This window comes from Typopeltis vanoorti, chromosome 17 (genome assembly GCF_054136105.1).
Source record: "Typopeltis vanoorti isolate ZY-2024b chromosome 17, IOZ_Tvanoo_1.0, whole genome shotgun sequence".
NCBI classification, from domain to species: Eukaryota; Metazoa; Arthropoda; class Arachnida; order Uropygi; family Thelyphonidae; genus Typopeltis; species Typopeltis vanoorti.
In genome coordinates, this window is record NC_143565.1 from 53,645,933 (window position 1) to 53,672,594 (window position 26,662).

Genomic DNA, 26,662 nt, shown 5'->3' on the forward strand with positions numbered 1-26,662 from the left:
TTAATCATTTTTCATTCGGATCTTGAAAACAATTCTAAATAAGCATGCAATAATATATTCTGTCCACTCAAATGGAAATACAGTAAACAGCGCCATCAACATTCGTTGTACATAGGGGGCACTAGTGTACCGACACTTTGGATACTTTGCCATTACAGCATGTTTTACGTCATCAAGAAGACTCGAAGATTCAAAATTCTTCGGACTCGTAATTCCGTAGTTGGCTAGAGTAAGTCGATGATACTGAGAAAAATAATCCCCGTACAAATCCTTTTTTTCCGCCGTCATTTCTTGCCACATATCGTCTGCATTGCGTTGGTGAGAATCCATGATGCAAGTTAAACGAGCAAAGTCGCCGGGCTGTACGACTGCCACATGAACTTCGAATTTTTTCATTTCTTGCCTGAGAGCAGACGAAAATCCTTCAATACCAAATTTAGTAGCGGAGTATACGGCGAGTCCAGGGTAGGCAAAACTTCCGTTCACACTTGTGATGTTTACAATGCGACCTAAAAATAAAATATAATAATAAAAATAAATAAATATAATATGATGTTTGAGACACTTGATTTATTTTCTTATTTTTATTATATTGAATATATCATTTTATTATTTTGTAATTTTCCATTGCTTATTATTGATTAAAACAGTGAAATAAATTTTAAAATTTCGTGTATAAGGCGAAGCCATTTTCTAGTATTTATTCACCATAAAGTGAGCAGAACAAGAGAGTTGTTAAGTAACGTTAGGCTTAATTTCCTTTTATTCAAAGTGAAGTGATTCATTTTTGGAATGACGTCTTGAGTTTTGATTAGAAACAATAAAGCCATTTCACTCGAAGCATGATCGGCGTTACTCTGGTAAGACCAGGCACCAGAAGAAGAGGAAAATTTTGGTTGATGCTTGGCTGATTTCTGTTTTCATCAGATCAGGATTAATAAATGAGAAAATTGGGCACACTTGCTCAGGGTATGTGGTTGCTCATTACGCATATATAGGCAAATCGGCTTTACTACATATGCAATTTACAGACAAAATGTACGAGGGTAGTGGTCAGAAAAGTTCTCGACCTCAACCATAGATGGAAACACTATAGCAAGATTTTTTTTTTCTAAGTTGGTGCATCTGTCATAAGCATCGCTGTGAAATTGCAAGTCATTCTATCAAGTAGTTTGTTTCATACAGCTGTCTGAAGCAAAAGTGTTGTCTGTGTCCCTTGAAATGGATAAAATTGAGTATCGTGCAGTTATAAAATTCTTTGTAAAAGAAGGTTTAACGCCAAAAGAAATTCATTCGAAGTTCATAAAAGTTTATGGGCACTCTTCTCCTTATTGTCGATAATTAAGAAATGGACTGCCTAGTTTAACGGGGCCGTACCAGCCTTGAAGGTGATCCACGTGAAGGACGTCCAAAAAGTGTAACAACACGAGAAATCATTGATCAAGTGTACGATATGGTATTGGATGACAGGCGAGTCAAAATGCGTGAAATTGCTGAGACTATAGGCATTTCAAAAGAACATGTAAGATATATTTTGCATGAAGAATTGTATATGAAAACGCTTTGCGCAAGATGGTTGCCGTGCTTGCTCACAGAGATCAAAATCGCACTCGCATAAAAATCTCTGAACAGTGATCAGAGCGTTTCAACAAGAATAAAAATTGATTTTGTGCATCGGTTTATTACTATGGATGAGACATGGATTCACCATTACACACCAGAATCCAAACAGTAGTCAAAAAAGTGGACAGAAGCCAGTTGTTCAGCGCCAAAGAAGACAAAGACAATGCCATGATCTTTCCTGCTGGTGTTTTGGGATGCTAAACGCATTTTGTTTATTAATTATCTTGAAAAGGGTGAAACAATAACCGGGGAATATTATTCCGATCTTTTAACCAGACTAGAAGAAAAACATTGTGTGAAAAGACCCAGTTTGCAGAAGAAAAAATCATCTTTCATCAGGACAATGCCCATAATGGCGTTTTGGTAATGGGAAAATTAAGGGATCTGCACTATGAATTGTTAGAAAAGCCACCCCATTCCCAGATTTAGCTCCCTCTGACTTCTATCCCTTCCCAAAACTAAAACTCTTTCTCGCTGGGCGGCGTTTTTCTACGAATCAAGAGGTGATTGCAGCTGTAATGGGGTGTTTTGCAGATCTTACTGAGAACCACTACAGGGACATTATAATGGAGCTGGAGCATCGCTGGAATAAATGTATTAGTCGAAAGGGAGATTATGTTGAAAAATTAAAATGATTTTGAAATTATAAATTCGTTTTTTCATTGTTAGGCCAAGAACTTTTCAGACCATCCTCCTATATTAGTAGCAGCAGATGACGTTGTGCTGTAGCTGATATATTACTGTGCAGAGTGCAGGTAGCAGAGTTGATCGGTTGTGTCGTGTGCAGGGTAACCACCACTAGTACTTTCGTACTAGATCTAGTACTTTTTATAATTTTTTAGTGTTCTAGTACTTTTCCCTTTCGAATAATAATAATAATAACAATAACATGCGAGTTAGACATATGAGTTTAATATTTTTCTCTTCTCCCACCTTCCCATATGTCACATTCAGTGACACAAGAATATAATTTCTCTTTTTTTCCTACCCCTTTCACTGTTCGCTAGTCTTCTCTCCCCCCCCCCCCGACCGTACTCACGCAATCCGACTGGCATTAGCCAATGAAAATATATTCTTCGCTGTTCAAACACTTCTCGCGCGTTATAAGAAATCCAATGTTTTTATAAATTTTATTAAGAAAAACTTGTTTAATTCTTCATAGAAAATATTATTATTTAGATTTTCCTTTTAAACATGGACAAGTGGCAAGAAAAACTTTCTAAATTTAAATTTGATTCTAAGTCTCAGCGGAAAATGTGTAGTGCATCAGTTAGTAAAGTACCTAAACGAGCCATTGAAAGTGAAGACCTCAAAACCTTTCCCACTCTGACAAAGGTCATTCAGATAAAAGAGAAAGTGATAATAGCTATGATTCATATTCAGATTCAGGCTTACAAGGTTCATCTAAAAAGATGAAAAAAATCATATAAGCAAAAATTCAAAGAAGAATGGTTGGAGGATCCCATTCTTAAATCCTGGATCAGTTCAGGTAAAAGTAAAGGACACACTGCTTATTGTAAATTTTGTGATATAAGCATTAATGGTAGCAAATGTCTATTGATTCGTTATGCAAACACTCCAAAACACTAGCAGAACGTAGAATCTAAAAGAAGCACACTAGGTATAATGTCGTTGTTTAAATCCAGTTCCAAATACCAGTCGGAAAAACAAATTAAAGAGGCAGAATTAAGATTATGTGCATGTGATGCAGATAGGCCCCTGCCGAACCGGGCAAAGGGTGCAATGAACCCGGGTGGCACAATTTAGGGGCGGTATAATCGAACACGTTCATAAAACATAGGAAATAAATAATACAGTGAACTGTTTGTGCATATTTGTCACCTTGTCAGTGTGCTGAGAGCTTCAACACAACTTTAATACTGCTCTCAGCACACTGAACAAACATTCTAGGAGTTTTTCGAGTTTTCTTCTTGATGGACCTCTGTTTCACCCAGGATTTCTCCATGAGTGCAGGTCACAAAGATGTCTCCAACGATCTTGATCTTGAGCCTCTCTCTTCCATGTTATACCCACGGATTTCACTAGTGGATCTTCTCATCTTATAGGTAGTCTTGCTGCTTTTCTCTTTATTCTTGATTGCCAGTTGAGTATTCTATATGTCCATTTGTTATCCCTGAGTCTGGCTATATGACCTGCCCATCTCATCCTGCTTTCATATACTGCAGTTACCATATCTTTTATGCCTGATCACTTTCTTAGTTCCGTGTTTCTAACAAGTTTCATTTTGCTGATGTTACGTCTATTGCACGCTGAGTTATTCTGAGGGTCTCTTATTCTTTTCTTGTTGTGTTCCATGTTACATTATAGGAGTATGTTTGTTTATTATATAAAAATAAGGGCTCTTTTTTTACTATTTGTGTTTTTACTTTATTTTAATATACATTCCTCTTAGTGTGCAGTATAATAAAACGATTCGTAATCCTTTACGATCCTTTAATGTTTAATGGACGCGGGGCGAGGCGACGCAAACCCACGGAACGGCCCTGGATGCCGAACACAATCTGCTTTTGTTTGAAAGCAATTGCTCCTGATAGTGAAATTGCTAAGAAAATACAGTGTGGACGCACTAAATGTAACTATTATAAAAATGCGTTAGCTGTAGATTCACGATGAAATCTCAAAAAAAAAAAAAAAAAAAAAAAAAAAACTTTGATGAATTGACTCCTTTTGACAAAAGAAAAATTAAAACATTCATCAGCTATAGATTTTACTATTTCAAATGTTACATTATTTTAAAGACTAAAATGAGACTAAAAATTATATGGTAAATTAATACACATGTGAAGTGCTAGAATTAGAATTGGGACTTAGGTTATTGATGATTGACAACTGCAGCTCTTGGATTCACAAATGACTACAGTGAGGAGTTTTGACTTTTTTCTTTTCATATTTATTGTGCATCTGTTAATTTAACGGTTTTACATCGAGTTCATCTATGATAATAAGGTAGTAATATCGTAAAATGCCCTAAATAGAGTGAAACGAAAGCAAATAAAAATTAAGTACTTTTTTTTTCAGATCTGGTACCTTTTTCCTGGATAAGTTAGTACGAAATATTTTTGCTGGGTAATTTTACAAACATTCTATCATTTATTCATACACATTTTCGTAATAAGATACAACAATTTTCATAAGTTCTATTTACATTTTAAACGGCCTCGCCTACTCTCTATAAGGAAATAAAAGGCGTTAGCTGATTTTTTTTTTTTTTTTTTCTTGATCGACACTCTACAATAGAAATTTGTTTCTAAAAATCCATTGTTATATTGCAAATCTGATACATACAAGTGACTGTTCACGCGAGTGTCCGAGATGTGGCGAGGGTGTTGATTTCCCAATGAGGGCGCAAGTGTACACATATCGTATAAATTGTAATTAATAATGTATGTGAGTTGGTAAAAAAAAAAAAAAAAAAACCCTGTAATTGCCGAATTTTGGATTATGACCTGATTTTCAAATTAAGAAAAGGTAAAGAACAATTATATCTATTTACATAATTTCTTCGATTTACGATACAATCGTTTGATTAAATGTAAGACAGGAGGATGGGGTCATAACCTGTAATCAATCCTAAATAAGGAAGGCTATATAGCAGGGGTAACCACAACGTGGCTCGCGAGCAGCATGCGGATCGCGTCACGCTGCTCTTCACGCTCTACCAGGAAAAAATAAACAAAAAAAGAAGAGGAACAAAATAAAATATATTAAAAAAAGAGAGAAGAGGGAGAGAAAAACAGGGTTAATAAAAATGACTGCATTACAAAAGTTTAATTCGAAACATTAAATGAAGTTTACTTTGAACAATTAGAATAATTTAAAGTCGAAACACGATACTTTTAGTTATTTATTTACTAGTAGAGGCCTTCTTTGTATCCATTTTCTTAGTAAGCTCCTTAAAATTAGATGTGTAATTAGTCAAAGTAGTTCTTACAAGCTCATTGAGTGTTCTCTATTTAAAACAGATCTATGTTTAGAATTAATAAATTTAAAAGTCGAATACAGCACTTCACAAGAGTACGTGGTCGCAAAAATCAGTTTTCTGGCACATTGCTTAAGCGTTGGATACCGTTGGTCCGGAACTTGCTTCAAAAACTCAATTACCGAGCATCTGCTTTGCTTCACTAGCTTCCGTCCTTCGTCTTTTCGAAGTTACAAAAGCTCAAGTTCTGCAACTGCGACATCCATCACATTTAGTTTTGAAACAGGACAACCGCCCTCAAGCACGTTCATGAGGAAAGATTTTCCAAAAAAACGAATGTTGACTTAAGTTCTAGACGGTAACAAAATCGATTGTTGAGTTCTTCGGCCAGCTCATTTAATTTGCTAACTTAAGATCCCTTTTCTAATTCCACTCCTGGCGAATTTATATTTTCTCCAAACAAACGAAGTGACTGAAAGTTTTATTGTCCAAGTCCCTCTGGAAAAGTTGCAGTTTGCTTTGGAAGCTGAGCACGGTCTGTGAGAGATCGGTTATTAGTTTTTCTTTACCTTGAAGTGAACTGTTTAATATCTGGAAAACATAGGTGAAACATGCCATGTCTAACCAACTACTGAGTGTCTTCGAGATGAGGGAAAAATTTCTTCTCTCTAAGAAACTGTTTGATTGGGTCTAACAACAACAACAACAAAAATTGTTTAATACATTGCTAACTGAGAGCCACCTTACTAAGCAAAACCATGATACGTCATTAAGAATCTCGCCACAATTCAACTCACCGACAAAGCTTTTGAATTGGTGTGTTTGGCACTTGAACGAATAAAATTGACAATTATTAGAACTACTTCCATTACGTGTTCAAATTTAAAACAGTAGGCCACTAAATGTTCCCTGTGAATAATGCAATGTACAGGTAAGAAAGCAGGACATGAATCATCGTTCTCAAGGAGCCTCATGAGCCCTTTAGTTTCACTCCTCATAGCTGGAGCACCATCAGCTGCAATGCTGACGATTTTTTCGCGCGATACCGAAGCTTTTGTAAGTGCAACATTGAGAGCTTCTTCTTTCATGCCAGAGCCACGTGTATCTTTTAACGTTATTTAAGTCCAATAGCTCTTCCTTGACGTCCAAGTCGTGAGATACAATGCGGACAAATGTAGCTAGTTGTAATATGTCTAAATATACGTGGATTTATCCAAAGCCAGCCTAAGCAGCAGAGTTTTTCAAGTTATGGTGTAAGTTATTTATAATGTCAGCAATGATAACGGAAATTCTCCTCTCAAATGCCCCTCCATGTGGGGCACTTGTTCGTAGTGGAGGGGACCTCCCAGTGATGGTACTGGCCCTTTTCATTCTTCTTTTTTCCTTTGCTTTTCTTCCCGTATTCTTTTTCACTATCCTTTTTTCTAGACCACCATCACTGGGATCCAACGCCCTGCCGCCGTGTTTGCCGTGCGGTGCGATCCGTAGACATCCGGAAAGGGCGGATCCTGGTAGTCTTGCACTACTTTGGCCTCTGCTTCGGCAAGAAGAGCGGTCCTGGATGGCTCAGCCAGGATCAATCGGCTCGTGAGCTTGCCTGCAAGGGTCAACGGTGTTGCAGCAAGTCTCTCACTCCATGGTCTGGGTCGGGATCCTAGACATGCTGCAGTGCCTGTATAGCGTCCAGGGTAGCCCTGGCGTTCCACTCCTGAGTGCACTTATTGCTTGCCAGGCAGTGGGCGTCCATGTGTGGCTCCGTGATAGGTGGGAGCTCTGGCGCAGAACCAAAAAACTCATTGAGCATGAATCCTTCATCCTCAAATGTTTCAGGAGCCCTAACAAAGTCCCAACCAAGTGCTGATACCGTAGATGCAGCATATGGAAACAGAAGTGAGAAACAGAAGATATATGATACTAGTATAAATGTACCAGCATTTTTAATCATCCATGCTACAGGTGAAAGACCAATAGGGAAAATGTCACCCTTCTTTATTCAAAAGGGTTTAGAAGGACTGGCAAGGACCTCCCGAAACTGTTAAGAAATTGCGTTCTGTCAATTCATGTAGAGGAGTGATATCAAAATGGGATCTCCTTGATGTTCCTGATGAGGAGATATGTTCAGAACTTAAAGATCAAGGAGTAACAAGTGTGAGGTGCATCCTGATATGTAGGGATTGTCGCCTGGTTCCAACTAAGAACATCATTCTTACTTTTGACACACCTAAACCTCCAACATCTGTAAAAGCAGGGTATCTCACTTGTCCTGTTAGAATGTACATCTCTAACCCGCTGAGATGCTTTTAATATCAGAGATATGGACATGTCCAAGATGTCTCTCGTGGTTCTACTACATGTGCCCGATGTGGCAGTAACGAGCATGATAACAGATCTTGCTGTGCAAAAAAAACTAAATGTGTCAACTGTCAACGGTCATCCAGCTTACTCTCGTGCAAATCAGAAATGGAAAGACGAAAAAGAAATACAAAGAATGAAAACAGAGCAAAACATAGAAGTTTGAGTTGCTGTTGGTATCACACCTGCTCTGAGATCTTCTTGTGCTGAGAAGGTAACAATTAAGAAAGTACCAACAGCAACTCAAACTTGTATGTCTGTTCCACCATCGGATAATTTCACCATACCTGAAGCTTATGATCGCGAATGCTTCTCCGTTAAGCTCACCAATCATATGACCTATGGTCTTACTCCAGAGACAGTTCCCAAAATGGTCCCACTTATCAAAAAATTATGGCAAAGATATCACTTAAAGATAAGCCACCATACACTCCAACAGAAAAAAATGGATACATCGGTATCCACTGAAAGTAAAATAAACCTACTAACTGTCCCTAACACATCAGACATATTGAATACCGTACCAGAAGAAGAGATGGACACTGACCATCCATACTTCCCCAAAACAATTGATAATTATAAATATGAAAAAGGAAGCCCTCAACCTCCCGAAAACCAGACAAGTCTATGAAATCAAAACAATAGGAATATTTTTACAATGGACCTGTCGTGGATTTTGCCAGAATGTCGATGATATCAAGATTTTGTTGCAGAAACACAAACCTTTCTGTTTCTGTCTACGTGAAACGTATTTAAGAGCCAACGAGGATCCTACCTTTATGAATTTCACTGTTGTACACAAAGACAAAACTGGATGTGGTCCTGCTCATGGAGGGGTGGCTGTCCTAGTGGGCAGTCATATGCCTTTCATTCATGTCCAACTTAATACTGCTCTGGAAGCGGTAGCGATTCACTTCTCCGTGGGATTTCTTATTACAGTATGTTCAATTTATTTATCACCAAGTGCTGAGTTAAATGAAATTGATCTTGATAACCTTATCTCGCAATTGTCTGAACCCATACTTTTGATGGGTGACTTTAATTGTCACAATACTCTGTGGGGTGGTGCCAGCACTAATAGACGAGGTCGAATCATTGAAAAAATCCGTGATAATAATAACCTCTCTGTTTTAAATAATAGACTCAATACTTTCTTCCATATGCCTACCCGTTCATATTCTGCAATTGATCTTACAATCTGCTCCCCTTCCATTCTTCCACTGCTCACGTGGAGCGTTGAAGAGAACGTATATGAAAGTGATCACTTCCCTGTTCTTTGCACAATGTCTTCACAGGAACCATGTTCACCCACACGGACACCTATATGGAAAATGGACCGGTCTGACCGGAACACTTTTTCTCATCTTGAAAAATTTAATGCTAATGCCATCAGTGAAGCAGTAAAGTATATAACAGAATGCATTGTGCAGGCAGCAGCAGCCTCCATCCCGAAAGCATCATCTCGTTTCCGCTCTATCCAAAACGTTGGTGGAGCCCAGAATATCAGACAGCCAAAAAAGACCAACACAGAGCATAGGATATATTTCGTAGATATTCCCACCACATCAAACTTCATAGTTTTCAAATGTGCTCGAGTCAAAGCATGTTATGTGAGACGTCAGAGTCAAAAACAATCATGGATCCAATTTACTACATCAATTAATCAAATGACCAGTTCAAAAATTGTATGGGATAAAATCCGTAAAATGAAAGGCAGATATAAAACACATTGTTTGTTCTACCGTAGACCATAATGGAAGTGTTATTGCTGATCCCAAAACCATTGCAAATACTTTGGGAGAAACTTTTGCCAGAATCTCAGCAACAGCTTCATATCTTCCTGAATTTTTAACTCTGAAAGAGCAGCAAGAAAAACAAAGGCTAAATTTTTCTACCAATATTCTTGAACCATAGAATCAGCCATTTGTTAAGGAGGAACTAAAAAGAGCTTTCTTACTGTCTTACCCTAGTGCAGTAGGTAGGGCCTGATGACATCCATTACGAAATCATAAAACATCTACTTATCTTCTATTGATATCCTTCTCTTATTATGCAATAGAATACTTGCAGAGAAAGAGTTTCCAAATTCTTGGCATAACTCGATTGTCATTGCTATCCCAAAACCAGGAAAAGATCGAACACAAGCAAATAATTATCGACTCATTGCTCTGACCAGCTGCCTTTGTAAAATACTAGAGAAAATGGTTAATGCCAGACTTCTATGGTATTTAGAAAACAACAGTCTTCTCTCCAATACACAATGTGGGTTCCATAGACATCGTTCAACTTTAAACCATTTGGTTCGTTTAGAAACTTATATAAGAGATGCATTTCTGAAGCAAGAATACCTCGTTTAAGTCTTTTTTTTTACATGAAAACAGCTTATGACACAGCCTGGAGATATGGCATATTAAAAGACCTCTATAACCTAGGTCTCAAAGAACACTTTCCTATAATTATTAAAAACTTTCTGTCCAGGCGAACTTTCCAAGTCAGAGTGGGAAGTACGCTATCTCGACCATATCATTAAGAACACGGTGTTCCGCAAGGCTCTGTCTTAAGTGTGATACTTTTCGCTATTAAAATTAATTCAACCACTGAACAGTTTCCTCCCACAGTAGACAACGCTCTATATGTTGATGACTTAACAATTTACTGTCAATCTCGTAACATGAGGGTAATTGAGAGACAACTTCAGCAAGCGATCGATCATGTTTCGCTGTAGGCTTTTAATAATGGGTATAGGTTTTCAACAGAAAAAAGTGTCTGTGTACACTTGTATCGTAAACACACTCCTCACCCAGACCATGAAGTAAGAATGAGATACGCTGTTATTCCAATAGCTACAGAAACCAAGTTCTTGGGACTCATCTTTGACAGAAAACTTACATTTCTAGCACATATTTGTCAACTAAGAGAAAAGTGCAAGAAAGTTTTGAACCTCCTTCGCACTTTATCCTCTACTGAGTGGGGCGCTGATCGAACTTCACTGCTCCATCTTTACCGTTCAATTATACGTTCAAAGGTGGATTATGGGTCTCAAGTCTATGGTTCTGCAAGACAGAGTGACTTGCGATGGTTGGATTCCATCCATCATCAGGGTATACGGATAGTTACGCGTGCCTTTTGCACATCACCCACTCAAAGCAAATGAACCGGCTCTATCACTTAACGGAAACAGTTATCTCTTAATTATGCCCTAAAAATAAAATCTCTCCCAGATCATCCTGCCTGGACTAGTCTCTTTTCTCTATATTGGGAAGCTCAATACCACACACTTCAAACTGTCATACGTCCTTTTGGTATGCGTGTTAAAGAGAATGTACAAGCTGTTGGTATAAATGTTGACAACATTGCCTACACTTAGCATAACAGCATCCCACCATGGCAGGTTTGCACGCCATCCTGCAACTTCTCACTCTGTCAGCTGCAGAAGTCTCATACTCCATCATCTTTTTACCGCCAATTGTTTAATGCACACAGAGCAGCACACTTTGATTTCTTGCCTATTTATACTGATGGTTCAAGAACTAATACCTTTGTTGGCTGTGCTGTTGTGTTTCCTGAAATTACTATCTCCAACTAGATCCCACCTGATTGCAGTAATTATACAGCAGAATTACATGCCATTCAGCTTGCACTTGTGCATATAAAAGAAAACTGCTACCAAAAGTGTATATATACATTCATTGAGCACTTTACAGTCTATCTCCTATGTATAATCCACATCCAGTACTTTATGAGGTGTCACACCTGTTTCACAAAATGAAAATCCTTAATTTTGATGTTCAGTTGTGTTGGATTCCCAGTCCCTTTGGAATTAAGGGAAATGAAGCTGCAGATGCAACTGTTAAATCAGCTCATATTTTCTCCACATACTGTTTGAGAGTACCATATACAGACTACAGGCAGATTATGAGATCAAAGCTAATTGTTCAATGGCAGTCATCATGGCAGGAAGCATTAACAAACAAATTATATGACATTAAACCCGAAATTAAACATTGGCACTCTAGTCAACGTATAAAGAGAAGAGAGGAAGTTGTTCTTGCTAGGATCCGCATAGGTCACAGTCATCTTAAACATTCTTATTTACTGAGGGCTGATGACCCTCCTACGTGTGAAAAATGCAATGCACATCTCACTACTTTTCATATTCTGGTGGAATGCCAGCGCTTTGCACGTGAGAGGAATGAAAGTTTTGCCTATCTGGCCAGAACACTCAGGCAGATTGCATGAGGTTTTTAATTTTTTACAAAGAATTAATTCATACAAACACATTTGATTGTAATTTTGTTTATATGTAAATACTGTATTGACTCATTTAGCTTTTGTATGTATATATTAGAAAATCTGTAATGTTTGATGTTTTTGTGCAGAGGTTGAGTAATGAGTACTAATGTATTCATTTTTGACCAATCATGTATTTCTGTAGCCTTCGATCTTGTAAATTTGTGTAACCTTGTTGTAACTTTGTTAATATGTAAATACCACATTGCCAAACTTAATTTTTATACATACATATTGTATAATAATTCTTCTTTGACTCTTTATGTATTATTGTAATAATATCTGTTGTAATTTTATCTATATGTAGATACTGCATTCCTTGACTTGATTTTGTACATGCATTTCGTTTATTAATTGTATTGTTATCTATTTATATACTGCCGTAAATGCTGCAGTAATTTTGTTTATATGTAGATACTGCACTGTTTAACTTACCATTTGTACATATATATTATTTACTGGTTATTTTTCGACTAATTATGTATTGCTGTAGGACATCTTGTATACTTGTATAACCTTCTTGTAATTTTGTTTATATGTAGATACCACATTACTAAATTTAATTTTTATGCATGCATATTGTACTGTATAATAATTCCTGTTTGCCTATATATGTACTGCTGTAAAAACATTTGTTATAATTTTATCCATATGTAGATACCGCATCAAGATACCGCTTGGTGTCTTGTACATGCATTTTGTTTATTAACTTGTATTTGACAATTTTTGTACTGCTGTGACCTTTAATCTTGTGTGTTGCTGTGCCATCTGCAGCAATCCTGTTTATATGTAGATGCTGCTTTGTGGAATCTAATTTTTGTACAGGCATATATCGAAATTTTGAATATTGTTTACAATTTTCTTTAACTGCTTATGTATAGGTGTAACCTTAGTATTGCACAGTATGACCTTTGTAGTTTTTGTGCCAAATAAACTATATAAACCAAACCAAACCAAACCAATCCTCTCAATTGTATGCCTGGAGACTGGCATCTGTTCAATCAGTTTGAATAGTTTTTTATTATCCGGGTCTAAGATTGAAATTATTTGTGCAATATTCTTCTTCACAAATTCTCCTTCCGTGTACGGACGTTTTGCGCACCGTCGGTGCCAGGTTATTTTGCGCCTTAGGCAAAGTTTACAAGGTCGCCCCTTATTTCATAAACTAATATGTTTCTAATTGACATTAAACAAAATAAAATTGTCGTTCAGGTTAAATTAATAGGTAAATTAATAAGGCTTTTTTATTTTTTTTTTAATTAATTTGAAAATTCTCTGTTATAATTCGTTTACAAAAAAAAAAAGTTAGAAAATACCGAAATATAATATTTTAAAATGTTAACGTTTTAAAATATTTATCTTAACTGAATTTTAAAAAGCGGTAAGTTCAAATCATTTAGGTAAGGAACAAAAAAGAACCAATAGTTAAATAGTAAAACAGTGTGATGTGTGAGGAATAAGGAAAAAGAATCGATACCTAAATCATATATCACTATTTAATTTTGATATTTTAGTAAAGTATGAATAAAGCATAGCTTGAACTTTTGCGCCCCTTCATGGCTTGGGCCCTAGACGGTTGCCCAGTTTACCTAAATGGTAGCGTCGGCCCTGGTTTTGCGTGTTCAATATTAAAAATATTAAACGCTAAAATAAAACAAGCCTCGGTAGTAACATCAGCTTCTTTAGTAAACATGGACATCAATTTACTCTGACCATGAAGTTTTTCTTTCAAAGTTGAAAGTTTAGTTCGCCTGGGATCAATGCCAAGAGGAAATTCTTTATTAAAATTACTGTGATGCGTGTCATAATGACGATTAAGATTGCTGACGTTAAATTGCGCAAGTGTCATTTGGCATATGGCATACATTGATTTACTTTGTCGTTTCACAAAAAGAAACTCCTCTTCCCAGTCTGACCTAAAACTTCTGTGTTCCTCTTCATATTTACGTTTCTTATGCGACATTTCTAAGCACTTGAAAAATAGTTCAACGATAACAAGAACTGTCAATGGACTCACGCAACAATATGTTGAACGATACAGATAGATGAGTAGCAGAAGTGTAACTAACATGTTGTGGAGGGCAGGCTTTTGCATCCCTACCTCTCCACCACCCACTTCGATATGCACACACTTACTTACTCCCGTACCATCGCATCGCTCAAAGGTTGCGGCTCTTCTAAGTCTTACTGGAATTATTTTGGCTTCAAAAACTCGCGTAGTTGGCCACTCCTGCTATATAGTCTGAACTTAGGTCACTCAGTCGGTAACGATTATGCCCTTTTTGTTGGAAAGAAGTGGATTCCAATCCAGTAACTTCATTAAAATTTTATAGGTATATTAAATGGTAATTAAAATTTTATAATAGCCACCAGCTACTCTATTAAATTTATAATGTCCATCAACAATAAAGAATCCTGATCTCCATAAATACTGCAGATCTAATTACTTACCCTTCCCTTTCCGTATGAGAGGTAAGAATGCTTTAGTGAGTCTCATTGTACCCAAGAGATTGACGTTTACTTGATTCTGACACTGATTCCAGGTCAACCAGTCAAATTCTCCATAAACACATATGCCAGCGTTATTTATGAGGGCCCATAAACCTGCAAAAATTTCATTGAAAAATGTTACGATATTTTGTTATTTATTGCATGTGATAAATAATGAATTAATATGGGAAGTGATCCCTGTATCATCAGTATACATGGATCTGTATATGTGATTCCTTTATAATCAAGATAGTTGCTTTCACATAAATAAATCTAAATATCGACTGATCGAGGGAAGGTCACTACCCCACTCTGCCACACACATTTAACCGTCTCCCATAATACTTAATTCACCCACTACATGCAACTACCATCAACCGTCCATCACCACCAACAATATTATTTTGTCTGTAAATTGCATATGTTCTTTGGTTCCTTTAATTTTCTTTGATGTAGTACGTTTACATATATCTTTAATGGGAATGTGAACAGTCTCTGTAAAAGCAGATTCAAATGTGTTTTCAGAAGAATATTCCATTCTTGGAGCATAACCAGTTCACGATTTGTAGATCATGGGTAAACAAAAGGACTTGTCAAGGGACTGGTGAACTCTCAACGCAGTGGAAACAATCTGCAACAATGCCCAAATTCTCCAAAAAGTCATTATGGAAATTATCATTCATAAAATGGTCTTTTTTCGGAGGGAGAGGGGACAGTCGAAAGATTTCAATTACATTGAATTGAAATCCTTCGACTAATGGTTCACGAATAAGTAACATCCTTGAATTCAACGTTCTTTAATGACCTAAGCGGTGCAAAGAGGTGCAAGCACTTGCAAAATTACTCGAGTTTTTGCAACGCTTCTACTGTATAAAGATTTTTTCTTTTCCCTTTAGACGAGTGTGCAATTTATGTATTTTAGTTCAAATAACATGGATTCCTGTGGCCATTGTGCCATCGGTAACAGGAAATTCTTTCGTGATATATTTCGGGAAAGATGCTGTGCGTGTAGTTGCTGAGCACTATATGGTCGTGGTCATGGTTGCATCTTTATATAACTAATTATTGCAGCATCTAAAGCTGTTTCTCTTAATTATTGGGAAGGGTATTGTCGTAATTTCTTAAGCCGTGCTATTTTGACTATCTTCCTATATGCCAACTTTAACTTCCTATCTGCATCATCCCCGAGTTCCTGGCCTTATCAATTTCCTTCAGTTCAGTTCTATCAATGTGATCTGCTCCAAAAGTGCATCACCTTACACTTGGTCATGTTAAGCTGGCAGCCATTTACCTTTGTTCATACTCCCAGTCTATTAAAGTCTTCTGCAGAATCTCTGCAGAAGCATCATCAGCTGAATATTTCCTGTCAATTCATTTCATATATCAATCATTTAAAAATTAAATAACAGAGGACCGAGTACTGACCCCTCTGGTACACCACTGGTCACTTGCCTTCTCCTACACTCAACTTCTCCATAAATCACATATACTCAGGAAGGAATATTGTCTGCGCCTTTTCCCATAAACGTCAATTCCTCCATCTTTGATTGAAGAGTTGAAGTAACAAAGTAAAAAAAAAAAGAAAGAAAAAGACATCCATGCAGGAAAGAGAGAGAAACCTCTTTTATTAACAGTCGAGATATATAGCGGGATGTTTCATGTGTACAAGACTCAGCCATAGAGAACCACAAAGAAGACCAAGGATTGACCGGTCTGATCTTCTTTTAGATATTTCTCTATTCTTCCACATCATGGTGAGTTGAGTCATTGCGGCTTTTCCCATTGTAATTCGTCTTCTTAATTCCACCATATGACTCCTGTAGGAGAGAGCAATCAGACAGTTAGATAAACTGATCAACTTTATCTATATAGGTCAGTTCTGAAGTATTTCCATTTATGTTATCTTGGATCGTCAGTTTTGGTTTACTCAAGTTAATCTTGAATAAAAACAAAATCCATACGTCAAACTCTAACGTTCTTTTCTTTCGAGGAGTTCATTCCTGTTCTTTTAATTTTCTGTTAGTACTATTAATACTATGTCATCAGCATACCTTAAATTATTAATTTTTAAGACGCCTGTTGATATGCCTCTATTTCGAGACATCTCTTAATAATTTCCTCACCATACCGATTGAAGAGTCTAGGACATAGTATAAAAGCTTGCAATACTCCTTTTTATAAACATAACCAATCTAATAAAGTTTATTTAATTCTTAATGTTTGCTTGTTGTTGTAAAGTTGACTTATTATCTGGATAAGATGTAAAGGAAAGCAAGACTTAGACATCATTTCCCACTGCAATTTTCTTTTTTTTTTTTTTACGCGAAGGCTCTGGTGTAAAATAAAACATGGCTACGGAATTCTCTTGATTTCACAATAAGGTATCTGAGATTTGATTTCTGATATATTTCTCGTCACGAATCCAGCCTGTTCTAAAGTAATATGAGTCCTCAAGTGATTATTGATTCTTTCTTTAACATGGAGCATGATTTTACTTGCGTTTACTCATAAAGCTACTGTCTATAATTTCACATTTCTTGGCGCTTCCTTTTTATAGATTACTTTGAACATTGTTTTCATCCAATCTATTGACCAGCCAATAGACCAAATTCGATTGTATAATCTCAGCATCACTTCAATCGCTCCTCTGTCCATTCTCTTTATCATCTCGGTATAAATCCCATAATTACCTTTCAATTTTTCCACTTTGCATATTTTTAACAGCTACTTCCACCTTATCTCTCAGGATGGGAGGTTCATTTTCCTGTGTTTGTGTCAAACGTTAATTGTAATATATATATGAATAATAAATAATCTATCGGAATTCTTTTACTAGTTAGGATGTACTCATCTTTATTCTCTCTATTGTAGTTTTTTTTAAATTTTTTTTTTAAGCTCGACACTAAAAAAACTCCGCCATGGAATCCTTAGTGGTCTCATGCCAGTCCCAAGCCTGGATAAAGGAGGAGGGTCGGTCAGATGAGTGTCGATGCTCTGACTGTAAAGAAAAAACACGATTATTATCTGATGCCAATAGGATCAACAAGTAAAACATGCCGGCCTCGGGCGTCGCTCGGATTAATAAGGCCGTGATACCAATCGAACGATCGGGGTTGGATCGAAAAGTTGGATACCAAAAGGAAACAGAAACTGAAACTAACAGAACTGTTATCGGTAGGAACGTGGAATGTGCGGACAGTCTCTGGATATCAGGAAAATTAGACTTACTTCGTGAGGAAATGAAGAGATATCGGTGTGGTATACTAGGATTGGCGGAGATGCGATGGACATCATCTGGAGAGATCAATGGATGCGAAGTAATATAACTTGGTGTCAGGACATGACACCAAGCAGAAAGCAGGAGTTGGCTTCCTTCTTAACAAAAGAGCTTGAGAGGCACTGTTAGGCTACAAACCAGTCAATGAATGAATCACAGTAGCAAGATTTCAGGCAAAACCATTTAACATATCAATAGTCCAGATATATGCACCACATCTGACAACACAGATGAGGATATTGACTTATTTTACAAAGATCTGACAGAGACAATAGAAACAATACCAAAGCAAGATGTGCTAATTATTGAAGGAGATTGGAATAGATAATGATGGTTGGGAAAGAGTCATGGGAAAATATGGTTTCGGAGACAGAAATGAACGAGGTGAAAAATTGTTAGAATTTGCTTTGGACCACGAGATGATGATCTGTAACACAAGATTCCAACAAAAGGAATGCAGAAAATGGACGTGACGATCAAATGATGGGAAAATCAAGAACATGATATGATTACGATTAAAAGAAGATGGATAACATCAGTACAGCAGTGACTTTTCAAGGAGTGGATATAGACCCGGACCATAGTTTAGTGATTGCAAACATCAAATTGAAATTAAAAAAGAAATATAAACTCCAACATTAGAATAGAAGAGATACAGCACGAATAAGTGCAGCAGAAACAGGAAAAAGGTACAAAACAGTCTTAGAAGAGAAACTTAAAAGTGTGGAGAAAGAAAAAACTCGAATCTAAGAGTGAAAAGAGTAATGAAGGCGATATAAGATGCAATTGAAGAAACAGTACCAGAAGAAGAGAAGATCAAGAAGAAATGGATTAGACAAGAAACATTGAAGTTAGTACAGGAGAAAAGAATGTTGAAGATAAGAAGGGATATAGCAGAACAAATAGAGGAGCAATATAGAAGAAAGTGTAATGAGTGAAAAAAAACAGTCCGAATGGATAAGATGAAATGGTTAGAAGCCCAATGCAACAATATAGAACAATGCTATGGAGAGAATAAAACAAGGGAGGTATACAAAATTATCAGAACCATTAATAGAAAGTGGCAACGAAAACAGACCACAATTAAAGATGAAAAAGGCAAAGTATTTATGAATAAAGAAAAAAATTGTACAGCGGTGGACAAGATACTGTAGTGAGTTATATGAAGAAAAATTAGATTTAGATAGCGTTGGGAAACTGACTGAAGAATTGAAGCAGATATCACCGGCAGATAATGAGCATGATATGAACATTTTAAGAGGAGAGGTAGAAAGAAATAATAGGACGGCTAAAACACAACAAGAGTCCTGGTAACGATGACATCACACCGGAGAAATGATGATTAAATATGGTGGTGAAAGTATGGTTACAGTAATGGAAAGAAGGGAAAATGCCAGAGGAGTGGGTGAAATCAATATTAGTGACATTATACAAAAAAAATAAATAAGCTAGAATGTAAAAATTATAGAACAATTGCCATGACAAGTCCCCTTGGTAAAGTGATGATGATATTGACAGAAACATTGAGAACACAATTAGAAGCATACCTTGCAGACGAGCAAGCAGCATTTAGGAAGGACAGAACTACAGTTCAACAGATTTTGACAATGAAGTTAATAGCAGAGGGAAAAAAAGAAAAAAAAAACAAAAACATATATTTTTGCTTTGTTGATTTTCAGAAAGCATTTGACAGTGTTGACCAGAAAGTGACATTAGCAGTTCTGGAATCCTATGGAATTGATAAAAAAAATTAATAGCTCTATTAAAAGATATTTATAAGAATGCAGTTAGAATAGGTGATACTTTGGGGAAATGGTTTAGAACAAGCAGAGGTATCAGACAGGGGAACCCAATATCACCAAACATTTTCATCGTACATTTAGAAAGAGCAATGGACAAACTGAAGGACGATGCAAAAGAAATATCCGTACACGGAATGAGAATTAAAAATCTGAGATTTGCAGATGACATTGTTATTATTGAAGAAGATGAAAGAGAACTGCAAAAAACACCACAACTGTTAATGAGGAAGGGAAGAGATTTGGACTTGTTATGAACTTGGAAAAAACAAAGACAATGGTATTTGGTGAGAAGAACATGAAACAAAAGATGCAAGTGGATGGAATTGATATAGAAAATGTAGAACAATTCACATATTTGGGAAGTAAAATGACGTTTGATTTGGACTGTGAAAAAGAAATAAAGATCAGGATTGCAAAGGGAAGAAAAAATCTGAAGGCCATGGATAACATCTGGAAAAGTAAAGTGATCAGCCTGCAAACCAAATTAAAAGTACTGGAAACATGCATCTTTAGCGGTGTACTGTATGGATCTGAAACATGGGTAATAAATAATGAATCAAGAAAAAGAATTTTGGCATTTGAAAGAACTTGTTACAGAAAGATTCTAAGAATAGGATGGGCACAGAAAATCACAAATGAAGAGCTCTATCGGAAGATACAACAAAAGAGAATCTAATGCAGAAGATTATAAAACGGAAGCTTTGGACACATCTGCAGAATGAGTGAGGACCGGAAGATAATATTAAGGAATCCATTCGATTTTCTGATGAGATTTGTTTATACTGTTTAAACTTGGATGCACCACTACAAACCGGAGACGAAAGAACCGTGAAAACATGGAAATATCCCGAATCTCCACCTTCGAAGAAAGCAAAGCAAAGCAAATGCCATCGGCTCGCTAAGTAATGGCATCAATCTTCTGGGATTCCAAGAAGATAATAATGATCGATTATCATCAAAAGTACCAATCTATAAATCGAGTGTACTACGCTAACCTAATTCCAATTACATGAAAAAATTCTGGAAAAAAAAAAGGCACAACAGCGCATCAGCTCAGCCATCGACAGTTGCGGTGGCCAAACTTCACGAACTTGGCTTCGAATTGTGTATTTGAAGCCAAGTTCGTTTTAATCAAGTTTCTTAACAAATAAATGAGATTTACTCAGTTAAAATTGTGTAATGAGCATGCCAAATGGACCCCTGATCAGTGGAAAAGAGTAATTTTTTCTGACGAGAAAAAGGCAGACACACAGTTTGAAGAAGATCACTGTCTGGTGTCAGCAGTCAAATTCTCAGCCAGTCAGATGATCTGGGCTGCATGTCGGATCATGGTGTTGGTCGCTTGCATTTCACAAAAGTTTACTGAATGCACAAGTATACTAGAAAATACTAGTAGAATTGCTGCCTACTATCACTAGGCAGCAATTACTGTAACGACGAACTACATCCTTCAGGATAATTCTGCTCCTTGTCATAGAGCAAAAAAGCGTATGTAATGCTATTATAACCCTAAAATGTACCAAAGCTTTAGTTTTTGTTTTGGGTTATAAGTTGCTCAATGAACACTCGATTCAGAGATTACCTTGGATAGGAAACGGCCCAGATCTCAACCCCAGGATACATAAGAAAAAGCCGAAAACACTTCGGGAGCCCCAAGAAAACCATTATAAGGGATTGGAACCATGAATTGACAGTTGTATCCATCAGGAAATTGATTTTGTCAATGCTCTGCCGATGCCAAGCTGTAATAAAGGCAAGAGGAGCACCCACGAAGTAGTAAACAGCAAAAAGTGAATTTTTAGCTTTGAATGTTAGTAAAACTCCACTCCATTTTGAAATATTTGTTGTCATTTCTTAATTATGTCACATCTCGTACTAAAAAGAGCAAAGTATTAATAACAAATATAAACGTTGTATTATCTTCATTGTTTTTTGACAATTATTATGTTATCCCTTTTTAAATAGGCATTCAAATTTAATTACCAAAAAAAAAAAAAAATGATTGCAGTAGCTGATGCAGTTTCTATGAACATGAGTGTATGCCAGACCACTTCTTGCAGTCTATTCAAGAAATATACACAGGAATTAAAATAGCAGTCAAATTAAAACAAATATCAGAATAGAAATGAAAGAAATATGGAAAGAAATATCAAGAGGAGTGCGACAAGGATGTACCCTATCAACGCTACTTTATATATATAATTCTAACCATCTGGAAACAGCATTACCCATTTGGTATACAAAGAAATCCACAAATAAAGATAGATACACTACTATATACAGATAATCAAATTGTATTAGCAACATCAGACGATGATCTACAGAGATTCCGTCAAATCATTAAATGCAACTTCAGAACAATATAATGTGAGAATATCAAAAGTAAAGACAAAAATAATGGCTTTGAAAGGAGAAAACCCAGTAAGAAGAAATAGTGATAGATAATAAAATATTAGGACAAGTAAAAACTTTCAAACACCTGGGATGCGATTTATCATATGAAGATGAAAAAGACATTAAATGGCATAATAAATAATATATTTTTAAGCCATCCCTGGTACAAAACACACCAGCATCAGACTATATAACGTCCTGTCTAAACCAACTTTATTATATGGAAGTGCAACATAGACCATAAAGAATGAAAACGGATTCAAACAGCAGAAATAAACTTTCTCAGAAAAACAGCTAAATATAGCAACTGTGACCATAAAATAAATGAAGAAATTTGACAGTCACTGAATATACAAGTAGTTAGCTACTATATCAGAAAATATAAACAAAAATTGTTAGAACATTTAAATTGAATGGACAAAAAAGCAGACTGTCAACAATAATTTACGGATATAAAATAAATGGAAAAAGAAGAACTGGAAGACCATGAAAGCGATGACATAAGACTGGAAAGGCCACTTGGACTAAAATGCATGATAAGAAGGAGTTGAAAATATGACGGCAGAATACAAGTTCGATAATATGGCCTTCCTTGAAAGCAAGATTTCTATGAAAGAAGAACAAAATAGACCCCCAAAAACTATATATCATATATCATATCACAAAAAGCTACACAAGCCTTGCTATTTTTATTTGATTTACAAAACAACTTTTTGTCGTTTCGTTTTAAAATGAAATTTTAAAGTAAATGCTTAATTAAAAATTAAAGTAAATTATATTAATATTAATAAATTAAAAATAAAATATTTGTCAACCATTTTGTGAAACTAGTCTCGAGGCGCCCTGGTGAATTAGAATGGAAGTTAGGAATACCAGTTGCATCTCTAACATATTTAGGTATACTACTAGCGATTACAGTAGGCCCCCTTATCCGCAGGGATACGTTCGAAGACACCCCGCGGATAATACCGAACCCTATATATACTATGTTTTTTCCTATACATACATATCTACTATGAAGTTTAATTTATAAATTAGGCACAGTAACAGATTAACAACAATAACTAATAATAAAAGAGAATAATTATAATAAATATTCTTTATATAATTTAATAATATATAATATATATAATTTTATATAATATAATTAATAACGATTCCTTCAGAACACATGCAATTTACAGACAAAAAATACTAGTTGTACTGGTGGAGGCGGGCGGTAGATGGCGTTGATGGAGATGATTCGTTGTAGATGTTCGGTGTAGTGGTTGAGAAAGTATCAACTGAGACTGTTGTAGGTGTCCTCCCGCGATGAGTCTCTAACATATTTAGGGACTCATCGCGGTGTCCCGGAGGTGTCAGGAATAATAATAATAATAATAATAATAATAATAATAATAATAATAATAATAATAATAATAATAATAATAATAATAACATACTGTAATAAAAGTCATCTGAATATGAATATGAATGGGATCTTAGCAACCTAGAATACGTTTTATTATTATTATTATTTATTTATTATTTTGTGAAGTAGAGAACTTTCATCTTTTTCACTTAAAAGAAAGTACTTAACGGCTTCTCTTTGGCATATCCGATTTGCCAACATTTGCGCTTTGGGGCCATTTATTAAGTAAAATAAAGGAGGTAGCAGGGTTTTTTCTCCCGGAAACTCGGATTTTTCATCCCGCATACAGACAAATCGGTCCTTCAGAACACACGCAATTTACAGACATAGAATACCAGTTGTTGTGGTGGTGGAAATGGGCGGTAGATGGCGTTGATGGAGACGATTCGTAGTAGAGGTTCGGTGTAGTGGTTGAGACAGTTGTAGGTGTCCTCCCGCGATGAATCCTCGGACTCCTTGGAGGTGTCAGGAATAATAATAATAATAATAATAATAATAATAATAATAATAATAATAATAATAATAATAATAATAATAATAATAATAATAATAATAATAATAATGGTTACTTGAACACAAGCACTGAGATACTGCAACAGTCGATCTGATAACCGAGAAATACTCAGAACGGTGCGCAATTTAAAATTTATGAATTGTCTATTACTAAAAGAAAGAGCCATACGTTTTCATTTCGGCGATGTAAAATTACATAGGCAAAGTGAATACTAGATCCAGCATTATTTCAAAGACGAATGTTTTTAGAAACTATGAAAGTTTCGTAAGTTGACCCGAGAGCTTACGAGAATACAAAGCTTGGCATTCCGGAGTTGCCTAAGCTTGCGTACTTGGGCTAATGCAACTCAGGGATTCCGAGGATTGTATTTTCGTAAGCTCTCGGGTCAACTTACGAAACTTTCATAGTTTCTACAAACATTTGGCTTTGAAATAATGTTGGATCTAGTATTCACTTCGCCGATGTAATTATAAATTGCTTATTTCTGGAATTTTCCATTTAATATTTTTGGACTGGGGTTGACCGCGGAAAACTTAACCGCAGATAAGGAGGGGGGAAACGGACTACGGTATTTTAGAACAACAAAAAAGCTGTTATTAATTTAACGACTCACACGAACCAAATAAAAGTGAAGTAGCATATGCTCAACTTTTATTCAGCGAACATTACTTGTGTCACTGTTATCCGTATTATTTACTAGCATCATTGTTACAACTGTCATTCAAACCAAATCAGCTTATTTTTTATTGGCATGACGCAGTTGCTTATATATTTCTGATTATTAATCAGGTTATTTTCTAATATCGTAATTAGAAATGAGTTTGACGGTTGTAATCAACCGTCAAACTCATTTGACGTAACTAGGCAAGTGCCGTAACTAGGCAGGTGCACGGGCCCAGGACGAAGGGGCCCTAAAACGGGGTATAAAAAATCAGTATTATATTTTCATTTTCAAATTTTGCTGCCGTGGGGGCCGATTCATAAACATATAATATTTATAAACAAAATTTCTATTTCTATCGTTTTTGTTTTTTTTTTTTTTCAAAAAGAAAAAAAAATGGAACGGGGAATAAAAAAAAAAAAAAGGAACGGGGAATAAAATCAAGTCCCATGAAAACCTAGTTACTGCACTGGTTGTAATATTAAGGATGTATGACGGACTATTATTTTAATATAAATAAACGCAGTTACTTTTGTAATTGCGATCAAATGAACCAGTTTTGATTATTATTGGGATTTTATTTTTGGCTTTTTTTCCCTGAGAATTCGCACACAGCACATCAAAGCTTTCAAGACTTCTAAAACAGAAGCGTTTTTAAGTTTGTGTGTGTGTGACGAATTTAAATGGATATGTTTATTGATAACCGATTGAGAAGAGGATATCGAAACACTACCTACAAAAACGTTGTAGCGACCCCACTGGTCTAATACAATCTGCACCCTTCATATTAGTTATTTTTGCTCTCTCTCTCTCTCTCTCTCTCTCTCTAACGTTTTACATCCCTTCTTAAATGCTGGTGTGTGTATAACTAATTACATCCCACTTTTCCAACAGATACTTACCTGTTTCTCTCTGTTCTTTTTCCACTCTGGATAAAGCATTACTAACACTCTCTTCTACTGTCACATCGAGTGGGATGATTTTCAACTTGGTTGACGACTTCTGTCGTAGCCTGACTGATTCCTCTCCTTCCGCGCTTAGACAACCAGCAAACACGGTGAACCCAAGGTCGTCAAAATGGCATGCTAATCTATGACCAATTCCACTATCACAGCCACTGATAAAAATGGCTTTTCCTTTTGCTGGATGTAAACATTTCTGTCGCTTAATTATCCATAGGATCACAATGAGAAACAGTAGAACGATCCATCCGAGTAGCAACATAGTTCTAGTATATACTGTACTAGAAGAAGCTATGTTTTCGATTTGTTCGCTCGCTCTGGTATGTATGCCACGTTTGGAGATCAAGAAATAGATGACCTTGACCTTGAAGTTCGTCAAGGTCTGAAATGCTGGACAGCACAGATCACAAGCAAGGTATCGGACAGTCAAATCCTCAGTACTTAGCGGCATACATTAACCTGTTGCCTTTCGCCCGCACAAGCAACGGCGTCATCAAATTATTATTATTATTATTATTATGTGACACCTCCAAGGAGTCCAAAGACTCATCGAGGGAGAGTGTGCCAACAGCATCGAACGCTTGTTTCCCTTCCAACTACTAACCGCGCTCAAACTTGTTTAACTTTTTGCGTGAGAAAAAAAAAAAAGTTTTTTGAAGCATTATTATGTAATAATGGTTAATTTATGTATACATTTATTAATAGTTTGTCAATCAAGTACTATGATTCATAGGATGAAAACTCTTCACACAATAATAGAATTGTGTTATTATCACGTGAGGCAAAGCGATCGTATGTACAGATAACTTTGATTATAAAGCGCCGTAATGCGCTTGTGTACATTACGACAGTACATTGCGCTCTTCGATTGTAAAAGCCTGAGTTCGAATCTCGTCGTAACGAGAGGATTCTGTATATGGGCTTTTTCAATTGAAGGTGGGTTAAC

At 36.1% G+C, this 26,662-nt stretch overlaps 1 protein-coding gene across 1 annotated transcript; it reads right to left on the minus strand.

Annotated features, from left to right (window-relative positions):
• LOC150097397 (dehydrogenase/reductase SDR family member 9-like) lies at positions 1-25,978 on the minus strand. Its single transcript, XM_090407661.1, has 3 exons — positions 25,657-25,978; positions 14,657-14,809; positions 1-509 (listed from the first exon to the last, which is right to left on the minus strand). Exons 1-3 carry the CDS (start codon positions 25,976-25,978, stop codon positions 1-3), a joined length of 984 nt encoding a protein of 327 aa, XP_090263787.1.
• Between the last annotated feature and the right edge of the window lie 684 nt (positions 25,979-26,662).

Bases quoted from the DNA above. Each gene is read 5' to 3' on its own strand.
- LOC150097397 (XM_090407661.1), bottom strand. From the start codon at position 25,978: ATGTTGCTACTCGGATGGATCGTTCTACTGTTTCTCATTGTGATCCTA. The intron at 14,810-25,656 runs GTAAGTATCTGT...AAATTTTTGCAG, and splicing joins AAAAGAACAGAGAGAAACAG to GTTTATGGGCCCTCATAAAT. The intron at 510-14,656 runs GTAAGTAATTAG...TTTTATTTTTAG, and splicing joins TCTCATACGGAAAGGGAAGG to GTCGCATTGTAAACATCACA.